This window comes from Dryobates pubescens, chromosome 8 (assembly GCF_014839835.1).
Source record: "Dryobates pubescens isolate bDryPub1 chromosome 8, bDryPub1.pri, whole genome shotgun sequence".
NCBI lineage: Eukaryota > Metazoa > Chordata > Aves > Piciformes > Picidae > Dryobates > Dryobates pubescens.
Window position 1 is genome coordinate 13,845,743 of NC_071619.1, and position 26,146 is coordinate 13,871,888.

At 38.9% G+C, this 26,146-nt stretch overlaps 1 protein-coding gene across 3 annotated transcripts in view; it reads left to right on the top strand.

The window, feature by feature from the left end:
• The window catches only part of KNDC1 (kinase non-catalytic C-lobe domain containing 1), a 56,963-nt gene extending 40,719 nt beyond the window's left edge, over positions 1–16,244 (top strand). For 2 of the 3 annotated variants that reach the window (XM_009908090.2, XM_054163401.1), the window contains exons 16-30: positions 1,200–1,291; positions 3,293–3,693; positions 5,758–5,851; positions 5,993–6,090; positions 6,722–6,933; positions 8,240–8,353; positions 9,253–9,400; positions 9,668–9,847; positions 10,936–11,151; positions 11,586–11,668; positions 12,867–13,017; positions 13,409–13,531; positions 13,635–13,694; positions 14,995–15,152; positions 15,429–16,244. In XM_009908090.2, the coding sequence (XP_009906392.2) occupies positions 1,200–1,291; positions 3,293–3,693; positions 5,758–5,851; positions 5,993–6,090; positions 6,722–6,933; positions 8,240–8,353; positions 9,253–9,400; positions 9,668–9,847; positions 10,936–11,151; positions 11,586–11,668; positions 12,867–13,017; positions 13,409–13,531; positions 13,635–13,694; positions 14,995–15,152; positions 15,429–15,660 (2,362 nt within the window). In that variant the 3' untranslated portion in view covers positions 15,661–16,244. The remainder of the gene's footprint in view (positions 1–1,199; positions 1,292–3,292; positions 3,694–5,757; positions 5,852–5,992; positions 6,091–6,721; positions 6,934–8,239; positions 8,354–9,252; positions 9,401–9,667; positions 9,848–10,935; positions 11,152–11,585; positions 11,669–12,866; positions 13,018–13,408; positions 13,532–13,634; positions 13,695–14,994; positions 15,153–15,428) is intronic. The other variant, XM_054163400.1, reaches the window with a different exon arrangement.
• The last annotated feature ends 9,902 nt before the right edge of the window (positions 16,245–26,146 follow it).

Genomic DNA, 26,146 nt, shown 5'->3' on the forward strand with positions numbered 1-26,146 from the left:
TAGACACAGTGTGGAAAAACTTCAGGTTTAAAAGATGTATAATCCTTACAGCAAGTTTCAGAGAGAACAGACTGCAACCTGTAGATATCACTCTGACATGCTGGGTGGCCTATTTGGGCTGAAATTTTTAAGTAGCCATGTAAAATTGGTTGGAGATTAGTCTTTTAATTCTCCAGAGCTGAATTTTATGGTAGTACAAACTTGAGGTGCTGCAGCTGGATTGCTGATGTATATGAAGAGGCCATCCTCTCTGTATGAACTTCGGTTACAAAGTAGGTTTTGAAAGTGGGAGTGAAAAAGAAGTCGTTGTTTATTACCCAGTATGAAAACACAGATCTGGATTTTGGATGACATACAAACACTGCCTCAAAATACCTCTGGGACACTGCTCACTTAAGATTCTTTAAACAAAGAATATAGCATTTTTAAGCTGTTACCCTCTTTGAACATGAAGGATGACTTAGGGTCATGACTTAGGGATGAATTACCCCAAGGTTGCCCATTACAGCAATTTGCACTGCTAAATTATGCCTGGAGTTATGCCTTCTTTTTATATGTGTTATGATACCTCTGTTAGAAGTTTGACAAATACTGTGAAGGACAATCTCTGTGGTTTAGTGCTTTAAAGTCCATTTGAACTTTGGGGTTTTTTTCCTTGTAAAATAACAAATGAATTTGAATATACACACTTCAGGAGGTACATAAATGCTATGGCACCTTTCATATACATGGTAGTTTGTAAGAAGGGCCTGGAGCACAGGGCCTATGAGGAGCATCTGAGGGAGCTGGGGTTGTTCAGTCTGGAGAAGAGGAGGCTGAGGGGAGACCTCATTGCTCTCTACAACTAGCTGACAGGACCTTGGAGCAAGAAGGGGGCCAGCTTCTCCTTGATGGCAAGTGACAGGACTAGAGGAAACAGTTTCAACCTTCACTAGGGGAGGTTCAGGCTGGTTGTTAGGAAATACTTGTTCATAGAGAGAGTTATCAAACATTGGAGTGGTCTGCCCAGGGCAGTGGTGGAGTCACTGTCCCTCAAGGTGTTTAAGCAGTGTGTGGACCTGACACTTATGGACATGGTTTAAATATTGACCCTTTAGTGCTGGGTCAAAGGTTGGACTAGATGTCTTTGAGGTATCTTCCAACTGGATGTTTTCTGTGATTCTGGGAAATACTAACTTTTCCCAATCTTGTATTTTCAGCCTAACTAAGGCAGATGATTCAAAGACTGGCCATGTATTACAAGATCTGAAGAAATCTGATAGCTCTTTACCAAGCAGCGAACAGACAGAGGGTGAGAAGGAACTTCATGTTTCTAGATCTGTGTTTGCTAGGGATCTTCAATGTCATAAGTGTTGAGAGATCAGAACTTTGTGTATTCAGGAAAACACTCACCTTAGCACTGAGGAACATTATCAGTGAATCTGAACATTTTAAATTACCTGGGGACCTGTTGTCTTTTATATGAAGCTTGCATACAACCAAATGTCATTGAGTAGGATGCCTGTTTCGTTTACTTTTATTTTCACAGATTTGTCTGTTGCAAAACTCCCAAATTCCTAACTGCTACCTGTGATTTTCTTGTGTTCATCCAATAGATGTTCTGGTGGTACTCTTCTAAAGTAGAGAGGGGGAAGAGGGACAGTCATGCTAAGACAGCTCCACGCAACATAGCAAGCTTAGCTAGGCAGAGAAGAGAGCTTAAGAAAATTCTTCCCTAGATGTTACTGAAAAAGTTGAAGATTGATTGAAGAATGACTGTACAAACAGATCTGGTTCTTCTTTGTTCACTTATCTGAATTAAAACAAAACTAGGCAGTAAAAATAAATATGTATTAAAATTGTTTTTTAAAGTATGTTGTCAATAAAAATTGTTTACAAATGCTGAGGAAGGAAACTGTACAGAAATCTAGAATTTGATTGCTCTTAAATTTTAAATGGGCATTTTTAACTATTGATTGAAAGGATTTCACTAACAGTTAAAATAGGATAGTCTTCATCTCTCCTACAAATTTAACTGCCTCCATATTCTGTTCACTGAAATGCCTTTTTAAAGGTGGATAGCAAAATGAACAGTGGGACAAATGATTTGTTGAGATAGTTTTGCCTTTTGATCACAAACTTGGTTACAGGACACTATTTCAGGGCAGTCAGTGAGATTATATTAGTGATTGTTATTTGGACTACTTTGTTGTGGGTTTGTCATACTTTGTAACTGAAGATTTACAAAATGCTCCCTCTTTCAGTACCTCAACTCAAATCTGAGCTGAGTCTGCTAATTCCCATTATAATAAAACCATTACCCTTTCTAAGCTTCGTATATTCACAGGCAGCTTATATTTGGTTGCTATAGTATCTGTCTCTCTTTTTTCTTCTCCCCTCCCCCTACCCTCCAAAATGGTTCAGCCAAGTTCCAGCATTTAAACTTGGTTACTTCTCTCTTTTGAGCACAATTAAACCATGTGTTCATTACAAAATGCTTCATACCCCTACACTGTTAACTTCTGTGGCAAAACATAAATTTTTAAGTTTGCACTTGGCTGCTGTCATTATGTTACAGTTTTCCATTTTGGCTTGGAATGACTGCAGATGTAGAGCCAGACCTTCCCATGGGGTATGTGATTTCTTTGAACTAGCACTTTAGGACCATTTGACTCCAAGGTGACATATATAAGCCCTGGAGTGTTGCTCAATGAAAAGAGACACTTCTGGCAGGCGTAAAAGCTTCTGTCAGCATCCCACCAACCTTTGACTATTGCCTCAGTCCCTTAAGGTTGGTTGTAGCTGCTATAAATGCAAAGAAGTCCCATTGTAGCTCAAGGGAGTGAGTCCTGTTGGAGTGGAAAGCTTTAACATCTATGTCCCCTTTGGCTTATCAAGTATTCTTGCCCTGTATGTATGGAATAAAAGCTTCAAAACTTATGGATGGGGAAAAAAAACTTAAGAGCTAAGTTTTTTACTAATGTGTGCACAAGTCTGATTTACTTACCTTTTTTGTTAAAGCTTTTGTACTATGCTTTGTTTAAATGTTTGTTCTGTATGTCCAGAAAATATCTTGTAATTTTCAGAAATTTATTGTGTAACTATTGCATGATAGTTCTGAAATACTTTTACCATTATGCAATGTGTAGTTGAGAAAAGGGAAGCAGGGAGTCAAAATAAGTATCTAACCACCAATGTTAGAGTTCACAGATAGTCTTGTAACTGTGTTTCATTTGTGTAGTGTTTTAAATTCAACAAAGCCTGAGTTGCAGCACATGACCATTCTTTCTTTCCCCTCCATACACCCCTTCAGGAAAAGGGGAAGAAACCTTTGATGTGAAGGCTGAGCCTATGAGAAATGCACCATTAGCTGAAATGGATTTTGATGAGTCACCTTTGGATGACTTCAAAGAGGAACTGAAGCTGCAAAATACTGTCCCTCTAGAGAAAGGGGAGCAATGTTTACAGAGCAACAGTTGTATCAGTCCAGGCTTGGCAGAAGAAAATACAGAGCCAGAGCAAGAGGCCACGATAAAGATACCTGGAAACAGCTACCTTGTGTCTCCCAATCTACCTGACTTTAATGGCTGTAGTCCTGGTTGGAGCAGTGCATTTTATGGGGCTGAATGTTTTAATTCAGAAGTTCATAGTTACACAAAAAACCTTGGAAAGCAGAAATCAAGTGAGTCACAAAATATAGATGCTAAAAAAGTGGTGAGTACATTGATTTAAAATCATTAAGATACCTCTTTACCTGCTGATTAAAAGCACTATAATATTTTATAGTGAGTTGAAACCCCCTTCTTTTAAATACTGACTCTTAAGTGTTTTTAAACCCTTAAGACCTGTGATGTCTTGTCAGTAATCCAGGCTGAGGATCGTATTCCAAAATAAAGAGCACCGACAGATTCATAACCACTGACATGCAACTCATCTTCTCTTCCTGAAGTTGGCTGAAAAAGTACTGTCTGTCATGGGCACCAACCCCATAGTGGTAATAATATAGAAAAGAGCAAAGAATTACCATGACTGGTGTCTATCAGAGGGTCTCAAGAGGTCCCCCCTGTTGTTCTCTGACATCTTTTCTTCGGTCACCATGAATTCCCTGACAGCTAGTCACTGTTTGCCAGCAGAATGGCAGTTACTTGCACATAAACTTATGCTTGAAGAACAGACTGGAATTTGTAATTTTTTTTCAAGTAAACAGAGTCATTCTATCATTGCTTTGTTCCCTAGCCTGAGAAATGTTCTGTAGAAAAGTGCCCTGACAAAAATGCATCAGAGAAAGCAACACATTTGCATATATAGGTTCATTAAAAATATTTATATTCTAGACCCACTTAAAATGGAAGATGCTGTGGCATAGACTGGGAATTTGTTACTGACTTCATTGCTACTCACCTGAAGTTATTTAGGGGACAAACCTCTTCTGTCCACCACATTCCAACTGTCAGAAAATGGCCACTCTTTTGGATTTCCTTTTTGTGCTCATCTCTTAATTAACATGGTTTTGCTTTGGTTAATGAAACTAAACCAAAACTTTTAGTAAAAGCAAGCATGTTCCAATTCAGAGTCTGGATAACAGCTTTTCTGTGCTTTCACTCTTCTCTCTGTGATCCCTGTGCAGCAGTAAGCCTTATAAAAATCCACAGGCCTTTTGTGACTTCTGCTGCTAATGAACTATGTTGTTAAAACTTTGGAGCTTTCTGAAGAAGCGACAAGTTTTTCTCAGATTAATTTCTAGTAAGTCCATCCCATTAAAGCTAACCTATTTACCAATCTGTTGTTTGATATGTTAACTCTGAGCTATGTGTTTTCTGATCATTCTGCTGTGGGAGTTCTGTCTGCTGCGTTCAGTGAACTTGCTCCATTTAAAATGCTGTTTCATGTAACTGGGTCACTGGTAGTTAGCTTAGGACCCAAGTGCAAAAGCCACCACTTTTATAAAACACAACACACATCATGTTTGTTGTTTCATAATAAATCAGAAGCTGAACCATGGCTGCATGGCTCATTTCCACTGGTTGGTAAAATACGAAACCTTTGATATGCAAACAATTAAAAACATTCACATTAAACTTGACATTATTGTGAGGAATCTTTCATTCCTCTCTATTGCTTGTTACATAATTTCACAGCAAATTAATTTATCTTTCAATTATGTAAAATACATAAGTATAAAACATATAAGCTGAACTTCAGAACTGGTGTGTCGTTTACAGAGCAGCTGTCTTGTCTGCCTTCTGACCTGGTTGTATAACATAATGTAATTGTACTGGTTTGGAAAACATTACTTTCAGTCAAACATCCAGTTCTTGCTGCAGATACAGGTCAGTTGCCTAATAGAACACTTCCAGGGTCTGCACTGATCTCAGAACCCGTCAGTTTGAATTCTGGATGACTTCTGAGTGTACTTTTTAAAATGCTCTTGCAAATAATGAGATAAGTGCAATTATAACTAAAAGCATATTTATATAAACAGATTCAGACAAACTTCAGTGTGGTCTCATAACACAAACCAACTCTAGTTCTTAAGCTGTAGAACTGTGGCATAACTAATTTTTTTCCTGGGGCCAGGTGATGCATGCTCTAACTTGCAAGAAAGCACCGGTGTGAGAGGTAATTTTTCCTGGTTGATGTCATGTTCTTGTCTGTTTGGATGCTCTTTTCTTTTTCTTTTTTTTTTTTCATATGAAATAATTCCCTTCTAAAACTTCAGTTTCCTACTAGGATCTTGTGTTGACCATTCTGATCAGAATCCTTTTTCTCTTTAACTAGGAACTAGAGCAATTGCTAATGATGGAGACAAAAAATTACAGAAAGACCATAAAATTTTACCAGAAACTGTTGCAGAAAGACAGAGGCAGCAAAGGTAAGATTATAATAACTTGCTAATAATGAAATGGGTGCCCTAGCTATTTTAAGATTTAAGGGGTTTTGTTTGTTACTTTGTTTGTTTGTTTTATACATTGGAATCACTGATGTTGCTACACAATATGTTTCAAATCTAAAGGTCTTGAAACTAAATCTATGTTGCCCAAACTGAGAGGACAGCTACAGGAGATGAAATCAAAAGTTCAGTTTCTTGAACTGGTGAAGAAATACGTGCAGGCAAGTCAGACTTTATTTTGCTTGTTTGGTTTGTCATTTCATTCTGCATCAGTGTAGTTGGCTGCTGAAGTCTATACTGGAAATCTGAAATGTTTTGTCTTGAAGTGCAAAATTAAGTCGGCCCTACATTATTAAAATAAACTAAAGGAGACCTTATTGCTGTCTACAACTACCTGAGGGGAGGTTGTAGGGGTTGGTCTCTTCTCCCAGGCAACCACTGACAGAACAAGAGGACACAGTCTCAAGCTGCACCAGGGGAGGTTTAGGCTGGATGTTAGGAAGAAGTTCTTCAGAGAAAGAGTGATTTGCCATTAGAATGGGCTGCCCAGGGAGGTGGTGGACTCACCATCACTGGAGGTGTTTAGGAAGAGACTGGATGGGGCGTTTGGTGCCATGGTTTATTTGATTAGATGGTGTTGGGTGATAAGTTGGACTTGATGGTGTCAAAGGTCTTTTCCAACCTGGTCTGGTCTATTCTATTCTATTCTATTCTATTCTATTCTATGCTGCTAGTATCATTTTAAAAAGGAAATAAGCAATGGCATGAAATATGATTTGGCTTAAGTTGATTTGACTGCATTTTGTGTGGATTTTCCTCTTTATTTTCCTACATTTTTGATGGCTTGAGCAGATCATGTATGCAGAGCAGTGGGGTGTGGAGTCCTGTGTGCTGCCTGCAGTTATTCACAATGGGAGAACTGACAGTGCGGATGTGGCACCTGTGGACGAATCATCATTGCTACTGTACTATAACACAGACAAACACCAATGTAATCATGAAAACGGAATAAGAGTTCTGCAGGCTGGTACACCACTTGGCTTAATGGCTCATTTATATTCTAGGTATAGTATATTTGGCACATCTTGAATTGGGAATGGGTTGATGCATAGTTGCCGAGTCACAAAAAATATTTGCCATGATAAATCCTCTTTATTGAACATGGCATAAGTTCTCCTCTCTTGTATTAAGTTTAATGTTATTTCTGTGAATACTTATTTACAGAAAGTGGGCACAGAAGTGGCAAAGGACAGTTTGATAAGAAATAATCAAAACTCAAATCATTTTATAATAAATGAAACATTCATAACTTTAAGCTTTTTTTAATCCTTTACTTATTTGAGGCTTTGCTCTGATAGTTGCCATGGAATCAAGGCTTTATGGTACTACCAGCAGCATAACAATTCTTCAGAACATATAATTTGATCATTATTATTATTATGGGCTGCATGTGAAAACAGCTAGGTTCTGTTTTAGATATTATTGCCTCAGACCTTGGGACAGATCAGTATAGAGGCTTATCTCGGGGCTTACATGATGGGGACAAAGATGTCCTTTAACCCTCAATAATGGTGAGAGCAGTGTTGTTTTAAGGTACCTGAGCCATAATAGCATGAAGGATGGAAACTGCCTGAGGGTCTCCATCAGACTGGTTGGAGCAGCTTCTTCCTAGCTATTTCTCCCAGCTCATCCCGACTCTGAGACCTAGTTTCTTATCCTGAGTGCTGCTTTTCCTGGTAGTCAATGTTTTGCACAAAGTAAACAAATTATTTTGGAATCACAGTTTCCACATTCATCAAACCCAAACTTTAATGGATAGCCGTAAGTCATCAGGAGACATGACAACTGACCTGTGTTAAGACCTTGAGAGTGTGTGTGTGTGTATATAAAGAAAAAGTAAGGCCCACTTATTTTTAGTGTGTTCTGTTGTTAAAGCAACTACTGCTCTAATTAGAATTACAGAAAGTATTTTCTCACTTAAAGTACATGCTTTTTATGCTGTTGTTACAATAAATACCATTTAGAACACAAAGTGAGATGATAGAAAAAAATTAAATATGTCCTTCCATACCATTTAGAGTATGACTTTTTATAATAATAGAAAAGTCAAAGTGATTCTTCACAAAATTACAAGTAGATAAGCTTTTTCTTTCTTTTTTTAAACAAAGTATGCTTTCAGTGTTGGCAGTTGCAGTCTTTGTTGTGTACAAATAAAGAAGTCGAGACTTTATGTAGAGATAATGTAGAAGAATATAAAAGCCCTACTAGTTCTTGGTATTTCGAGGTTGTTTTTTTCCCTCTTGCTGTACTCTTCTAATGTGAGCAGAAATCGTGTGCTTGCTTGTCTGAAATTTTTCTTGTGCTTCACAGAAATGCATTTTTAGAAGGCTACGTGCAGCAGTTTCTCTACACTTTTCGCTATTTCTGCACACAAGAAGAATTTTTGCAGTTTCTTCTTGATAGGATCAGCAGCACTTTACCCAGGTACAGTAATTTCATAGAACAGAATCACAGAATCATAGAATCAATAAGGTTGGAAAAGACCTCAAAGATCATCAAGTCCAACCTGTCACCACAGACCTCATGAATACTAGACCATGGCACCAAGTGCCACATCCAGTCCCCTCTTGAACACCTCCAGGGATGGTGATTCCACCACCTCCCTGGGCAGCACATTCCAATGCCCAACAACTCTCTCTGTGAAGAACTTTCTCCTCACCTCCAGTCTAAACTTCACCTGGCACAGCTTGAGACTGTGTCCAGTTGTTCTGGTGCTGGTTGCCTGGGAGAAGAGACCAACCCCCTCCTGGCTACAACCTCCCTTCAGGTAGTTGTGGAGAGCAATAAGGTCTCCCCTGAGCCTCCTCTTCTCCAGAGTAAACAATCCCAGCTCCCTCAGCCTCTACTTGTAGGGCTTGTGCTCGAGGCCTCTCACCAGCCTTGTCACCCTTCTCTGGACACGTTCAAGAGTCTCAATTTCCCCTGAAAAATCCTATCAAACCACAATTGACTCTTCCTCCCCAATGCTAAGTAGGTATTTCTGAACAGTAGTAAATTAAATTTCCATTTGATGATTGGTTTTGTAAGACTTTCTTAACAAGTGAGAGTTAAGCTGGAGCAAGTGCTATAGTTGACAGACTGCTTGCATCATTTTTTAATTCTGAATCAATCTGAGTCATATTTGTGCCAGTAGTTCAGTGATGGCTTGTAAGGACAACCTCAGCCTTCTTTCCATAGAACCATGGATTCTAGAGACGTGAAACAGAAGAATTTCAGATAGTACAGTCAGTGCCAAATAATACTCATGGTTCTTTCAACAGTTATTTTTCAATTTGAATTTGGTATCAATTTTGGTGCAATAAATGCCTTTTTCTTCTCACCAGTGCAAACCTGGATTCTTCCACATCACTTACCAAAATACGTAACCGCAGTTTCTACATCCTGCAGGCTTGGATTGAAGACTGCTACAGTGTAGATTTTGCAACAAATGCTGATCTTTTGTGTACCCTGAAAGAATTTATTTCTTCCAAGGTAAGTCAGAATTTCAGTAGAAGCTTTAAGAAAAAGAATAAAAATTAAAAAAGTCAATTGACATCAGTTGTGATACATATAAGACTATTGCAAATAACTGTCCTAATTACAATTGAACTGAAAGAAAAATACATAATACTGTCTTTGACAGCTATATTAAATATGTCTGGGTTTGGACAATTTGGACCTTAGAGCTGTATTTATGTCTTGCTTATAATTTATGGGAAATTGAGTTCAATATTCTATTAATCTAATTTGCATTTACAGGTTGCTCCATTAAATGGCTATGGTGAGCACATATTGTCATTGCTTGAGGATGCTTCTGCCAAGAAAAGTGGTAATGCTCAGCAGAGCTCCAGTATGGACAAATGTGAAGAGGAGGGCAAGGAGGACAGAAAAACGTTACATTCTCTATGTAAAAAGCTCTCAGAAGATGTTTGCAGAAAGGCATGTTTTTTCTTCACACTGCAGTATATGAAACACATTTCCATATAGTATTTTCTGACAAAAGCTAAAGTATCCAGCTTAGGGTCTACACCCTGATTTAGTAAAATTTATGTACCTGCATTTTACATTTTCTTTTGAAAGTATCTAAGGCCTAAATAGTCCTGTGGAAATCATCTTCAGCCTTAATTGTACCCTGTCAGCACTTTCAGGAATAATAGATCAGATAACGAGAATTTCAAGAGGAGTTGAACTCTTTGTGTTTGTTACTAGCATGTGATTCATAGTTTCTAGGAAACATTTTTCCTTTCATCAAATGAATACTTTTTATTAGGCATATATGTTTATAAATTTATACTAATAGGAAGACAAGGAAGGGTGAGGTGTTTCCTGATAGAACTTTACAGTTTGTAGCAAAAGCTTGTCTGAACTTTTGTCTGTATCTACTGCTTCATATAGTATCCTAGTTAAAAGTAACCCCAGAAGCTGGAACATACTGTGGCTTTCGCTGAAAAAAAAATATCTCTACAGAGTGACCAAAGCTACATGTAAAAGGAAAATGTGTCAATAATACTCAAGTTGAATCAGCCTCTTGACAAAGATGCAGAATTCCGTGCATGCAAGCAGAATAAACAGACTTCATTTATTGTTACTGCATCATAATGATACCAGAAGGTGGAAGAAGGGAACAGAATGGAAAAACACATACTTCTTTGGAAAGGGTTGTTTGATTCTAAGCAAAAAGAGTCCAAGGAATAGTAAGGGATGAGAAGTAAAAACAAAGTATAAAGCTTAAGAATATAAACTATTTATGGCAAAAACCTTGAATCCACAGAGGTTTCAGTCATTGATTGAGATCTGATAACCTCCTGCTCAGACTCATCAACTGCATATTGTACTACATTAGCTTAGAACAGCAGTGTTGGATAAACCAATTAGTGTCTGATCTAACTCTGAAGATTAGCTGAAGAATTTTGCATGCGCAAAGGTGTTTCTGTAACAAAACATTCCAGAAAGTTAAAGCAAGGGGAGACACAATGTTTGATTTAGAGAAGTTGTAGCTTTACTTGTTTGTTTTTCTTCTCCTACAGAACTTTAACTGGAAACTTTCCAAAGGTATGGGACCAATTGCACAATATCAGAGAGACCGACTGTACACTAGTTCATCAGTTTTGCCAAAGCCATGCTATAACAGTTTTACAGAAGAATTCCCAGTCTCGTTTGCTAAAGCAGATGAAGTGGGACCATATCTCTTAATAGAATACAGTGCACAACAGCTTTGTTGTCAGCTGACATTACTGCAACAGGTACAAAGGACTAGGGTTGCTTGGAAGTGCAATTAATGTCTGTGTTACTCCTTTGGACTCAGTCTCCTTTCTCTACCATTTCCCAAACCTGTTTCAAGCTTATTTCTTACTATTTCCTAAGGCTTTGAATTCAAATAGTCTCATTTGTTTGGGTTTTGGTTTGTTGGTTGGGTTTTTTGTTTGTTTGTTTGGGTTGGTTGGGTTGTTTTTTTTCATTTCTCTTGAAATTTCTACAGTAAAGTTTAGAATGGCTGATTCTCCTCCTAGGCTGTGATACCTCTGATGAATTTGCTGAAGGTGTGCTGGGGAGAGGGAACCGCTGTCACATTTTTCCCTGAGCATTTTAGAAGAACTGCTAGATCTAACAACACATTTATCTTGCTCTTTTTTCCTTTCTCTCTCTCCCTCTTTTTTTTTTTTTTTTTCTCTTTTAGGAAGTGTTTCATAAATGTCATCCAGTGCACTTTCTAAACTCAAGAGCACTTGGCGTTAAAGACAAATGTGTCGCTGTCCAAAAGTAAGTTGTTTGATTTAACTGCCCTTCTATACTGTTAATGAGCAATAGCCTACTGCCTTACTTTTAATACATCCAGGAAGAGAGAAACATCTTAAGAATTTAATATCTTTTCCACAGACTAGTCTGTGTATGTACTTTTCTTTCTTTCTTTTCTTAATTTCAGGAGATTTTATACATGTGTATGTATATGGTACATTGATCAGGCCAAAATATTTCTGAAGACTTGTGTCAGGAGTTTTTCTTTTTGTATGAAAAACATTGCAATGATTTCTGAAAGAGGCTGCTGGATAATGCCTGTCTGTATCTGTATAAAATCTCAATTATCAAAATTACAGAATCACAAAATGGATGAGGTTGAAAACAACCTCTCAAGATTGTGTGGTCCAACCACCCCAGCCTTGAGCAAGGTCAGCTAGAGTAAGTTGCTAAGAATTGTGTGCAGTTGGGAACTGCAGCTTCTCAATGCAGTGTTCATTTTGTACTGTTAGGTAGATGAAGTATCAGTATTCACAGATACATAACCAGTTATTAGAGTGGTTACCAACCTATTTAAATTACTTGCCCGACAGTAATTAGTGTTTCCAGCCACATGGACATAATTTTATTTGCTTAAGGTCTACTTCTTACATGTTCAGTGGATTCAGCTAGTTTTTAATTAATACTTGTTAACTGCACTACATGGAGTAGACTGTTCTAAGACTGGGGAATGAACATCTAAAGCAGCTCATCTTTTGCAGATTGTTAAATGGCAGCAGCTAATTCAGCTGATTTATACCGATTCAGAGTTCAGTCACGGGGCAAAAAAGTGGTGTGTTGTGCCACTAGGAGCCAAGCTTGATTTCTTAACAGCTGCAGTTTATAATGAGTTTGGATTTCTGGCAATTATTTTGTGTCAGATTGGATGGAGTGTTTTATTCAGTAGCAAATGGTGAAGGTGTCTTTATGCACAGAAATTCTGCATGTATGCAGCATGTGTCTGTCTTGTAATTGCATATTATTTGTCTTGCAATCGTAAGGAAGAAAAAGCAATATAGCTCACCAGGTACTTTGTAAAAGATTATAAAATCAAAACTGCAAGCACTGCAAAATTATTTTAAACTATTAAAAGTTGGCATCTTCAGAGTCAAGATTTTCTTTTAAAATACAAAGTCAGCATGAATTATTTTTGTCTTTTTTTTTTTTTTCGTTCTCTCCATAGAGCTGTTTCTACTGAGGCAGTTTCACTTCAAGTCTGTAATCTGTTTCTGTCTAAGTGCATACAAGATCAGTACCTTCTGCAGTTACTAAGAAATGCAGAGAGTATCAGCACCTGGGTTGCTGCTGAAATTGTAACATGTCACACATCTAAGGTTTGTCGTTGTTCTATTGTATTATTTATTATGAAAGTGTTACTTATCACTGTATATAAATTGCTATGTAGCAAAGCTGCAAGAAATACTCTGAAATGCACCTGTGAGTGGGCAGTTAATTTTGTTTGTTGTCACAAAGAGAGTCTTGGATGTTTTATAGTTGCAGATGTCAAAAACCTAATAGAATGTAAGAAATAAGTTGCCTGAGGAGAATAGATGTCAGACTTTAACAGGGACACCTCAGTGACAGAAAAGAGGAGGCTTTGTGTGGGAGGAAAATACTACTAGTGATGATAAATTCAAAAAGAAAATGTATCTCTCTTCTTCCTTTTATGCAGATTTACTCTATATATTTCAGGGAGACTTTGTGTTTTGGTTTTTTTCTCTTCAGCTGCAGGTGAGCTTGTTATCAAAATTTCTTCTTATAGCAAAATGCTGTTATGAACAAAGAAATTTTGCTACTGCAATGCAAATCCTAGCAGGCTTGGAAAATCTTATTGTGCGACAGTTACCGGTAAGTTTGGGACTCTCTTCTGTGACTATTTTATTTAACATAGTCTTGTTCCAATATGGACACTAATGTGAAAAACAAAAATATGTTTTGTTTTTATTATAAGGCCTGGAAATTTTTACCTGCAAAAGTAGCTGAAATCATGGAGGAACTCAAGGCTGTTGAGGTATAGTATAAAGTCTGTAATGTAAAAATACTTCTTTGGGGCCAAGATGCAAGATCTGCTTAAACGGATGCCTCTGCAGGATGAAAGCCTTAATTATTACTTTGTATGACGAAGGAAATTTTAATCCAATTTAAAGCTGTTGACTCTCAGTCTGAGAACTTACATTCATTTTCATCTCAGTAGTTCCCAAAAATGCATCCTGTGTGTCTAAAAATTAAAAAAAAAGACATTTCAGAGCAAGCTGGGGCATTAGACACCTTCCCCCCGTCCCACCCCGTCCCCCCCCCCCCATGATTTCTACAGAAGCTTTGTGGCTGTAATCTCTTTTAAAAAAATCTTAAATGTTTATTTTATCACAGGAATTCTGTCACTGACCTATCCAACTTCAAATACTAGAGTAAATTTCTAAAAATGTCATTTTAGCTCTGATTTAGAACAATTAAAATTTAGGTACGAAGGTATGTCTTGATTAGAGTTCACTTCCTTATTTCTGTACTTTAAAGTGTTTGCTGACAGATTGATTCATAATGTTGTCTTCAGTGTTGTCAATGCCAGAAGTTAAAATTCACAGTATCACAGTATAACTAAGGTTGGAAGAGACCTCGAGAATCGTCAAGTCCAACCTGTCTCCACAGACCTCATGACTAGACCATGGCACCAAGTGCCACGTCCAATCTCCTCTTGAACACCTCCAGGGATGGTGACTCCACCACCTCCCTGGGCAGCCCATTCCAATGACAAACGACTCACTCAGTGAAAAACTTTCTCCGCACCTCGAGTCTAAACCTCCCCTGGCACAGCTTGAGACTGTGTCCCCTTGTTCTGATGCTGGTTGCCTGGGAGAAGAGACCAACCCCTTCCTGGCTACAACCACCTTTCAGGGAGTTGTAGAGGGCAATGAGGTCACCCCTGAGTCTCCTCTTCTCCAGGCTAAACACCCCCAGCTCCCTCAGCCTCTCCTCATAGGGCTGGTGCTCAAGGCCTCTCACCAGCCTTGTTGCCCTTCTCTGGACACGTTCAAGTGTCTCGATGTCCTTCTTAAACTGAGGGGCCCAGAACTGGACACAGTACTCAAAGTGTGGCCTAACCAATGCAGAGTGCAGGGGCACAATGACCTCCCTGCTCCTGCTGGCCACACTATTCCTAATGCAGGCCAGGATGCCATTGGCCTTCTTGGCCACCTGGGCAATGACGTGACAAATAAATACATAGTGCTAAACACACAGAGTGAAGGATTTCTTGTAAAACCTACCCCGATATGCTGAAACTGAGACTTTGTCTGTGTGCATTTTTAACCTAGGTGTTTTTAAAAAGTGACAGTTTGTGCTTAATGGAAGGAGAAAGATTCAAAACACATCCAACAATTCCATCAGCCCATGTTTTGGCTATGCACGTCCAGCAACTTGAAACTGGAGGATTCACAATGACAAATGGAGCTCACAAGTGGACTAAACTTAGGTAATCGTTTTATTTATGTATGTCACCTGAATTTCTAAAATGTTCTTTTCTACTGGGGAAATGAGAGTTAATGCAACATTTCACACTCAGCAGCTAAAATGGTTTCAGTCATCTTGACATCTAAAGGGTCATATCTATAGAAGAGAATGCTGATGCCTCTGATTTTCCTTTAAAGTTTGGGGATCTGGGATTTTGTTCAGTTTTTTTTTTTTTGGTGGTGGTGGTTTTTTTTACTCATCAAAACAATCTAATATCTTTACCACATTCTCTTTCAAGAAATATTGCCAAAGTCGTGAGCCAAGTTCATGCATTTCAAGAGAATCCTTATACCTATACACCAGATTTCAAGCTGCAGTCTTACCTCAGGCAAAGAATAAGTCATTTTAAAGATGCAGAAATTTCTGCCTTGGCAGCTGACAACTGTGCCAACTTCCATCAGATACCAGCAGAAAAACATTCTCGAAAAATCCAGGACGCACTGCGCAGAATGAAGGCAACATTTCAGTAATTATTTACATCTCATCTGTCCTATTCCAAGTGTAGACTGCAAAACTGGATTCAGTTGACTTCATCTTCTGGATCAATTCCCAAGCAAATACCGAAGTAACTTGAAATACTGTTTCAAGTTGAAATTATGGTATTACTTAACATGGATTTATAAAATGCTGAGTGGTGAGATCTGAATCCCTAGCAACTGGATGACAGATAAAAAGAATAATAATAAAGACAAAAGTAAAGAGATTGTATAGATGAAAAGGATGATTAAATTTTCCACTGTTCTTCAGCATAGGAAAAAAATTAGCTCATAAACAAAAATCTAAAAAATACCATTTAAGTAAGTTACAATTGCACCTCCTGTTGCAAAGTTGGTCTGGGAGAGTTCAAAGTGTAGTTCATTAAATGTGGAATATATTTTTATAAACATAGTTTTCTTATATCTGTCCCATTGTGCATAGAATTCAGGGACACAGGTCCTCTGCTCTCCTTTGGCTGTTGGTATGTCTTGCTTTTATGTTGTGTGTTATGAAAACTATTGTCGACTTAAACAATTGGCCACCTTTTTCTTCAAGCATACTAAGGAAAGAGAGGGATGCCACGATGCAATTTTTTTGTTGTCATTGGTTTGGTTGTAATGTCATTAGACTAACTTATTTCCAAATGAAATTAAGATCTGAATCTAAGTATTAGCACTTCTTTGCTCTACTTCCTCTGTCATGGCCTTGTTAAAATAATAAATACAAAATTGCTTTTCTTTGTCTGTATTTAGCACAAGAATTACTTTGCCGGTTTGTGTTTGTATGTGTGCACACATTTGATTATGCCTTTTGCTCCCAAGATTGCAATACTCCAACAGCGTTAAATAGAAGACAACTGTGTGAAATTTGGATCTCTGACTTGTACAACTTTTGGTCCTAGCCTGTTTATAGAGCTTATACTGACAAGACCTTCTAAATGGCAATGAAATGTGATGCTATTGCTAGGGCGTTTGTTGAGCTGCTCAGATTTAGGCAGGTCCAAAATGTTAAGGCTACAAATTAGTTAGAAGTGTTTCTACCAGAGGGAGCAACAGTGGTATCAGAAGAGAACTGGGAAAGGGCAAGAAACAGTTAAAATGAGTTCTGTCCTGAAAGTGATTTGCTAGAATTGTTTTCTAAAATTAAAATAATAATAATAATAATTTAAAAATCAAATAAAAAATGAAATCCTTTGAGAGATGTGTAACAAGCAGATGTGAAGTAAATGTTTTGGTTTACTTTAATGATGGAGGGAGACAATAATAGAAGAAATGGGAATGTGCACATCACTAGTATTTTGCAAGTTGTGCTGTGGTATTTGATAGCAGTGCATGTGCACATGGTAAACTGTAGGTTTTTCAATAAGAGGAAAGTTTCTTTTCTCCTGTCAGTAACAGCAATATATATGTTACAGGCCACCTGCTTCTCATCTTTTTCAAACACAAGGTATGTCTGCACTTGCCATTAAATACCTTGGTTACTTTTTCACCATAATATATTAATGCCAGACTAATTTTTGTGTTCCTGTTGGTTTAAAAACCAGAGAATTCAGTCCTCAGCAGGACTTTCTTGCATTTGTTCTACTTTTAAGATGATTTATTTTTATTTCTCATAGGCAGGCCTAGCATACCATTAATTGTAGTACTCTGACATAACCTTGAGGAATTAAAAGGCGTTGCTATTTATCTAAAAATTGCCAAATGTGCAAACCTTTAGTATTTACCTCCTGTCTTTATGTAATACGGTGATTTAAGAATGTTTATGATAACCTTCTCTTCAGACATATATTTCTTGTTTGATCTATATATGCACTTATTTAAAATAATTTGGTTTACTCGTAGTTGTTTGGGGTTTTTTTTCTCAGTTAAAAATTACCAATCACTTAATGCCACGCCTTGCCTTTGAAAGACAGTAAAATTTCAAGTAGCATAAGCTTTACTAACGTAAAGAACTTCACAAAACTTGCTGATCACATGATCTTAATAAATGCATTTTATATAGCTGACGGACTGGATTTTGGTGGATTTATTTCTCATTGGTTTTTTCCATTCACTGATGGTAATTATATCATGCATTTCTTAGTTTTATGCAGATTTAAAGCAACCAGCTACACCTAGAAAATACTGGTTTTGTTCTGTGATGATAACTGGTGCTATGCAAGAGTTTTTAAATCATCTTCTGGATAGTGCTTTGGTCTCTTAGACCTTTTACTGTTCTAAAAGCATATATGGAGTTATGGTACTGCTTTGCAGTGTTTTCAGCAGTGGTTTTAGCCTGGAGAAGAGGAGGCTCAGAGGAGACCTTATTGCTCTCTACAACTACCTGAAGGGAGGCTGTAGCCAGATAGGGGTTGGTCTCTCCTCCCAGGCAACGAGCACCAGAACAAGAGGGCACAGTCTCAAGCTGCACCAGGGGAGGTGTAGGCTGGATGTTAGGAAGAGGTTCTTCACAGAAATAACTTCTTCCATTAGAATGGGCTGCCCAGGGAGGTGGTGGAGTCACCGTCACTGGAGGTGTTTGAGACTGGATGGGGTTCTTAGTGCCATGGTTTAGTTGATTAGATGGTATTGGATGATAGGTTGGATGCAATGATCTTAAAGGACTTTTCCAACCTGGTTAATTCTATTTCTATTTCTACTTCTACTTCTACTCTATTCATCAATCAGATATTTAAGATTTTGTATTTAGACACCAACCCAAAACAACAATAATAAAGAAAATAGCTATGGCAGGGGTGGAACCACTTTTGTTACAAAGAAACTGGTTTGCTTGTGCCTGTGAGCACTGATGTATGCACATCTTATGACACAGATTTCAGAATCAAGTTATGTCTAGTGTGTAATTCTATGACATATTTTTGTTTGAGGAGCAGAAAGGGTTAGTTTTATTGCTATGTGGGGAATGTCATTGTAAAAGAAAATACAGAATGAAACGTCAGAAAAGCAAGTTCAGTTGTGTCTAGTTGGCAAAACGTTATCTACATCAATAATTGTATTTCACAACTGAGGGACTGTGCAGTCTGGCCCCATGTTTCCATTCCAACACCAAATTAAAATGGGGAAAAAATGAGTTTGTTCTTTAAGCCCAGATTGCCACCATTTGTTGTAGCCCTTAATTTTTATCATGCTTCACTCATTTTGGTTTTACTGTTTATTTTTCGAACAGTGATCTATGGGGCTTCTGAGAGGAAGTCTACTGCTGGGGAGCATTTCCAGTTGCTCTCTGCATTGGTGCTCTTCCTGTGTCTCTTTGCAGGTGCCTGTTCCCAGGATGCCTGGGGTTTCCCGCTGTCCTATTCAGTGATATTTCAGTGTCTCACATACAAGTGGAATTGGCAGTTGCCATATTACATCAGGCCATTGCAGTAATCTAGTCTAGGATCTGGTCTTTGCATCATTCTGTTTGTTCATTTGGGGTCTAATGTAAATGATGATGCTTTTGTAATTTGCCTAAAAGGCAGGGATTTAATAACTGTCTTGTAAATCTGTCCAGTGTCTTAGCTGTAAAATGATTTAATTTAATTTGTCATTCTAATGCTAATGTCAGTGGTGTTCTTATTTTGGCATTGTGAAGTAAATACATGCTAGTTTTAGACACTAAAATAGATACTGTGCTTTAAACTGGTGGAGTTCAATTGTCATAATGCAATTCAGGAGCCCAGAGTGCTGGACAATTTGAGTTGCCATTATCAGAGAGATAAAATTTGGAAAGCTTAACTGGGCATGGGTGAGCCTGAGAATCAGATTCAGAAATAAAATGTCTGCAAATAGATATTTATAGTATCTCATGAAGCTCATAAACAGTAACTGTAGTAAATTATTCACTTAAGTACTCAATATGTCCTTTTGCAAACAAGCTAGTGGATTGTGTCTAGAAAAAAAACAAACAAACAAAACCCACTTCTAAATGGCACATCCACTTTTGTTTGGATAAAAGTGCAAGATTGTGCCTAGTAAGGCATTTGATACTACTTCACGATTTCATTAGCCCTAGTTACATGCTCTGGTTTGTGTGGGGCTCTACATATGTGCAAGGTTCCAGGATAATCAGATGCACAGCATAGACAAGAGTTACTGTTTTTTGTGGAAAAGGGAGGATAAAGAATGAAGTCATTTATGCTGGGGGAGAGGTCTCTTGATACCTCCTCAAGGTATCTCCTAATTATCCATTTCTTTGACACTAATCAAATGAGGGCCTGATGCAGTGGAGCCCTGCTGAGGGGTGAAGCTGAAGAGAAAGTACCACAAGGTTGAGTAATAAAACATGCGCTGATTAACAGACCATTCAGCAATGTCGTTGTTTGCTCATTAGCAAACAGATGTAATGCAGGTGCTGTTGTCCAGATTCCAAGATCAGCAGCTGGCCTTCACCCTGGAACCCATGCAGCAAACTATCCTGGCTTACTGTAACAAGGAGATAAAGCATGCTTGGGACTCTACAAACGTGGATGGGAAGAAGTGAGCTATCCCAGGGAACAAGATAAGGTATGTTTGGGACACTACATATTTGAATGGGTAGAAGCAAACTATCCCAGGGTACAGAAACAAGATAAGATGTGTCTGGGACTCTACACACTCTGACAAGGGAGGTTAGCCATTCTGGGTTGCCATAACAAAGTTTTCTCATATCCTATACAGTATTAATAGTCTGAATCCAGTTGTGTCTGGAGGTTTTGCTAGTGAAATGCAGGGTGGGATGGAAAGCACAAAACATACTAGATTAGAGCTTGTAATAATCATGCTTATGGTTTAAGCTCTAAGTCTTACATTTCTGAAGAACAAATATGAAATTGAGAATAGCTACAGAACTTCAGAAAAAAATCTCAGATCACAAATGGAATGAATCCCTGTGTACAGTTTTCAAAGAGAAAAGAAGGGGCGGGGGGTGGGGGTTGGGGGGAGTGTATTTTGCTCTGTTTGGCTCTAGTGAAGCATCAGCAAGAATACTTTACCATTTAGGCACTATACTTGATATGCATGCAGACAAAATGAAAGAGAGGACTGTAATAAAAATATGTTTTAAAAATATAAACAAAGACTGAAAGAATTAGATTTATATAGACAAGATTGAGCAGGACTGCATGTGTGAAACACTGCTGTGAAAAATTGTAGTAGTTAGTGAGTTTTCTCTATGCTTTGGAAGTATTCAGTGAAATGGGTTAGTTGTGGACTTGTCAGTGCCAAGTTAACAGTTGGACTTTTGCTGATCTTAAAGGTCTCTTGCAACCTATATGATTCTCTGATTATATCACTGCCTCAGCTAAGCTTCTGCAACGTTTTCCCTTCCTTTGTGTAGCACTTTTCTGGATGTGAAGTCTTCATTTTACCAGGAGATGGCACAAGAGACCCTTGCAGCCTTCTAGCTGTACAAGCTGCATTATGAGCAAAGGTACTGTGAAAAATGATCAGCCTTCCAGATGTCTGCCTAAAATTTCCAGGCAAACACGAGATGGTTGAAATTTTCTATATTCCATTTTTAAAACGTCTGTTTACATTCAGCTGCTCCCTTTCACCTTCTAGACAAATGTATGCACACAAAACTCTGTCATTTTAAATCTTAGTTACCTTCTCTTGATGTGTAATGCACTCACTGATGTAAAATCTGCCAAAGTAGACTGCACTGCTTGGAGGAAGTGTACACATTGAATTACACATTAAAGGGGCAGTGTTAAGCATCTTACCTAACTACATTCTTGCCTTCACCTGTTATAGCCCAGCTTTTCCCTTATCAGTAAAATGAAAGGGGAGGTCAGGATATGTCTGTGCTCCCTGTTTGGGGGTGCAGTCATTTGTGCTCTGTTGATACAGTTCAGCATCCTGCCAAATTTATTCTCTTCCCCAGATAGTAGTAACATTTGCAGAGTAGATAATGGAAGTGGCTGGAAGAAAGAAAGTAGGATGAAAGTGTGTATCTTGAATACAGAAAAACGGAAGAAATTATCATAGAATCATAGAATGGTCTGGGTTGGAAGGGAACTCCAAAGGTCTAGGTCAAGGAGGAGTCAACATCTAGATCAGGTGCCCAGCGCCCTGTTGAGTCTCACTTTGAATATCTCCAAGGATAGGGCCTCAACCACCTCCCTGAGGAACCTGTTTCAGTGTTCCACTACCCTCAGGGTAAAGAACTTGTTCCTAACATCCAATATAAATCTACTCTTCCCTAGTTTGAAGCCATCGCCCCTATCACTACAGGCCTTTGTAAACAGTCTCTCTCCATCCTTCATGTAGGCCCCCTTCAGGTACTGGAGGGCTGCTCTTAGGTCTCCCTGGAGCCTTCGCTTTGCTAGGCTGAACCACCCCAGCTCCCTTAGCCTGTCTTCATAGCAGAGGTTCTCCAACCTTCTAATTTTTGTGGCCCTCCTCTGGACCCACTCCATCTCTGTGTCCTTCCTATATTGAAGGCTCCAGACATGGATGCAGTACTCCAGATGGGGTATCACCAGATCAGAGTAAAGCAGCAGAATCACCTCTCTGGATCTGCTGGCAATGCATCTTACGATGCAACCCAAGATACAATTGGCCTTCTGGACTGCAAGTGCACACTGCCTGCTCATGTCCAGCTTTTTGTTCATCAGCACTCCCAAGGCCTTTTCCACAGGGCTGATTTTGATCACCTCATCCCCCAGTCTGTACTGATAGCGAGGACTGGTCTGGCTCAGGTGCAGGCCCCTGCACTTGCTCTTCACCTGAGCCCAACCCTCCAGCTTGACCAGGTTCCTCTGGATGACATCCTATCCCTCTGGCATATCAACAGCACCACTGAACTTGGTGTGATCTGCAGACTTGCACTCAATCCCACTGTCAATATCATTGATACAAACACTGAAGAGTACAGGTCCCAGTATTGACCTCTAAGGGACACCACTTGTCACTGCTCTCCATCTGGACTTTGAGCCATTGAGCACTACCCTCTGGATGCAATCATCCAGCCAATTCCATATCCAGTGAACAGTTCACCCATCAAATCTATATCTCTCCAACTGGATGAGTAGGATGTTGTGGGGGACTGTATCAAAGGCCTTGCAGAAGTCCGGATAGATCACATTCATAGGTCATCCCTTCTATACTGGCATAGTCACTTTATCATAGAAAGCCACTAGGTTCATGAGGCAGGATTTGCCCCTAGTAAAGCTGTCCTGAATTAACAGAAACATGAAATGCAGAAGCCTTGAAGTCAGGGGTGGAGGGGAAGGTAACCTTTCTCTCCATTTAATTTGAAGAGACAGGCTTTGAAGAAGTACAAAGATCTGATTTATATTAGGTGTGAGCTAAGTACAAGTCAGTAAAACATTTTCACTGCTAAGACCAATGCATTTCAAAGCGGCATTGTATGGCATAGACCAGGACAGGCACAGAGGGTGATAGATGACCCAGGACTGCCAACTGTGTTAGCTCATTCTCCTGCTGACTCATCATTAAATGCTGATGGGGCAGGGCAGGGAAGGAAATTGATTCTTCAATAACTGAAAGTGAAAAGTTACTTTTAGGAATGATAAATACTTCAGTCATAGTGTAGCTAAATTTCTTTAGAAAGGATTCATGGGAAGCAAAGTAAAAATAAAGGACCATTTCTGGCTTAATATAGTCTTAATTTTATATGTAATAGGTTGATGAATGTAACTTTAGAAGTAACCAACAAGAAAACAATTATCCTTCATCAAAGAGTGATAAAGAAAAAGGTCTTGATTCAAATGTGAAGTCTCTCTGTTAGGTTTTGAAAAGATTTCAGAGTGTCCAAGTGTGACATTTTGTGGTCTTGATTAGATTATTAGTCCAAGTGATTTAAACAATTGCTAAAACCAGTGGGATGTATGTGAATTTGCATATGCACATTATTCACTGTAAGAGGATCACATATCGCACAGGGAAGTGATTGCCCCCTTGTACTCAGCACTGGTGAGGCCACACCTCAAGTACTGTGTTCAGTTTTGAGCACCTCAGTGTAAGAAAGGCCTTGAGGTGGTGGAGCAGGTATGGAGAAGAGCGTCTAAGCTGATGAAGGGCCTAGAGAATAAGTCCAATGAAAAGTGGCTGAGGGAACTGGGGTTGTTTAGTTTGAGGAAGAGGAGGCTGAAGGTAGACTTTATCACCCTCTACAACTACCTGAAAGGACAATACTGAGAGGTAGGTGCTGGTCTCTTGTCACAGGTAATTAGTAATAGAACAAGAAGAAACAGCCTCAAGCTGCACCAGGGTAGGTTTAGGCTAGACATTAGGAAAATTATTTTCATTGGAACAGTAGTCAAACATTAGAACAGACTGCCCATGGAGGTGGTTGAGTCACCATCCCTGGATGTGTTTAAGTTTAAAGGTTGTTTAGATGTGGCACTCAGCAATATGGTTTAGTAGTGAACTTGGTAGACCAGGATTAGTGGTTGTACCTGATGATCTCGGAGGTCTTTTCCAACCTGAATGATTTTACGATTCTGTGTTCCCTAAAAAATTCTTACTCTTAGCGCAACCCAGATCCTAAAGCATATTTGTGCATCTAACAATCCCTATCTACTCTGGAAAATAAACCCCTTTCTAAAGATCCTTTTCATGCTGCTTCCTTTCAACCAATAGTTTTTGAGTCTAATTACTAGTCTAAAAGGAATTAAAATAAATGCAGACTTCTGACCAGTCTCCATAGAGATCTGAGAGTATGACAGCAATGAGTGCTGAAGATGGATGTACAAGCCTGAAACTTAGACTGGTTTTCCAACTTTAATAGTTTTTTTGGTTTGTCTAATTGAAAAAACAGTCTGCTGGTGAGCCTGACTTCTGGAACAACAGTGGTACACATTTTAGATGTGGTCCTGATTCATATTGAATTTTTCTTCTTTTTTAAATAAGCTTAAATGTGACAAGGAAGTGTTAAAAACATAACACAGAGAAGTGTTTTCTTTCCTGACATTTATAGCATCTATCTGCAGAATATATATCCTTTTAAAACATTTCACTAATTCTCTTTAGCTGCTGGTAACAGCCTTCTGGTAAGGAGCCAAGGGAGCTCTTGCAATTTGAGTGCTGCTTTGCTTTAGATCAATTCCAGGCATGATGAGACATTTAATTTTCACCTATGCATTGTCACTTTGTGTATTCCAAGCCCTTCTGGTATTTCTGCACATATGGTCTTTTCATTCCCTATGGAAACATAGTTCTTATTCTGTCAAAGAGGAAAGATTATAATTATTGATAATAAAGAGATTGGTTAGAGGCCATTTGTAATGCTTTTAAGGCCTAAAGAGTGATTTCTCAGAGATTACAATGGTTGGATAAACATGCCAGGGCAAAAGCCATATAAATTGTATGGCAGATGCCAGCAGCCCTTGCTTCACTGGGCAGACCTTCATAGGAAATCTGCATGTCCCCAGATGAACACACATCCTCCTGTTTGTCCTTAGCTGCCTTTTTTAGTCTTTTGCTTGCATCACCACCCATCTACTCCCAAGGACCACATGTTCACCCTACTCTAGTTTCACAGGACCCTCCACTGATAAGAAAAGGGGTCACCTAGTGTTTCAAAATTACAGTCCCCTCCTTTGGTCTTGTATACCCTTCCTGCACGAAGGCCACGTCATGGCAGATTTCTCCCGTACCTATGGGAAACTTAAGATACTTGGCTGTCCTCAGTTACTCTCTCTTTGGTTCCTTCAAAGTTTCAGTAGGAAGGGTGTGTCTTGGAGCACAGTCCTGCTCCTCTGTGGGCTCTGAGCTGGCTTTTGGGTTGGAAGATGTGGAACAGCAATTTCTTCCAGAAGGCTGTTGTCAACTGCCTAGTAGGCATCCAAGCAGGAATAGCTTGTTCTGCAGAGCCTTTCACCTTGAAACCAGTGTTGCATTTCTGTGGAGCTGCTTTGCATATAAGCACTATTATCTTGATCTCATCCTACCTCTCCCAGACAGATACGTATGAAGGTACTTCTCAGTCTCTTTGAAAGCAGCAACTGCTCACAATAAATAGAGGTCAGTGTCAAGTGAAAAATCACAACTCACTTTAATTTCCCTGGATGTTAAAATGTTTCCTACTAGATCACCTCCCACAGAAGGGCCTGAGGTGGTGTTTGGCAATATGATCCTCAGTCTCTTCTGTTCTTCAGGAAGCTAGTGGTCTATTTTGATGGGGAAGGTGCTGACTCCCTGAAGAGATCAACTACATACTGTACAAACGTGCATAAAGTGTTGCCCTTGCCTTAAGTAAATAGATCCTAAGACTTCTGCTAGTGGCAATCATGTTGGTATGTCTGAGCTCTTTGTCTTAACCTTCTTGTAGCAGCAGAATTAAAGGTCTTATCAGTTCCTGCTTCCCTCTGACAAATTCCTGAGGACTTAACCTGAACAGGTTTTCATCCCATTGGCAACATCACTTGATTTTTAGACATAATATTTCTGATTCATAGCTTAGCAGGTGGTTTTCAAACAAACACCTAATGAATAATACAAAGAAGCAGAAAGAAGGCAGCTTAATGATTTTAGATAAAATTAAACTAGCAGCTGC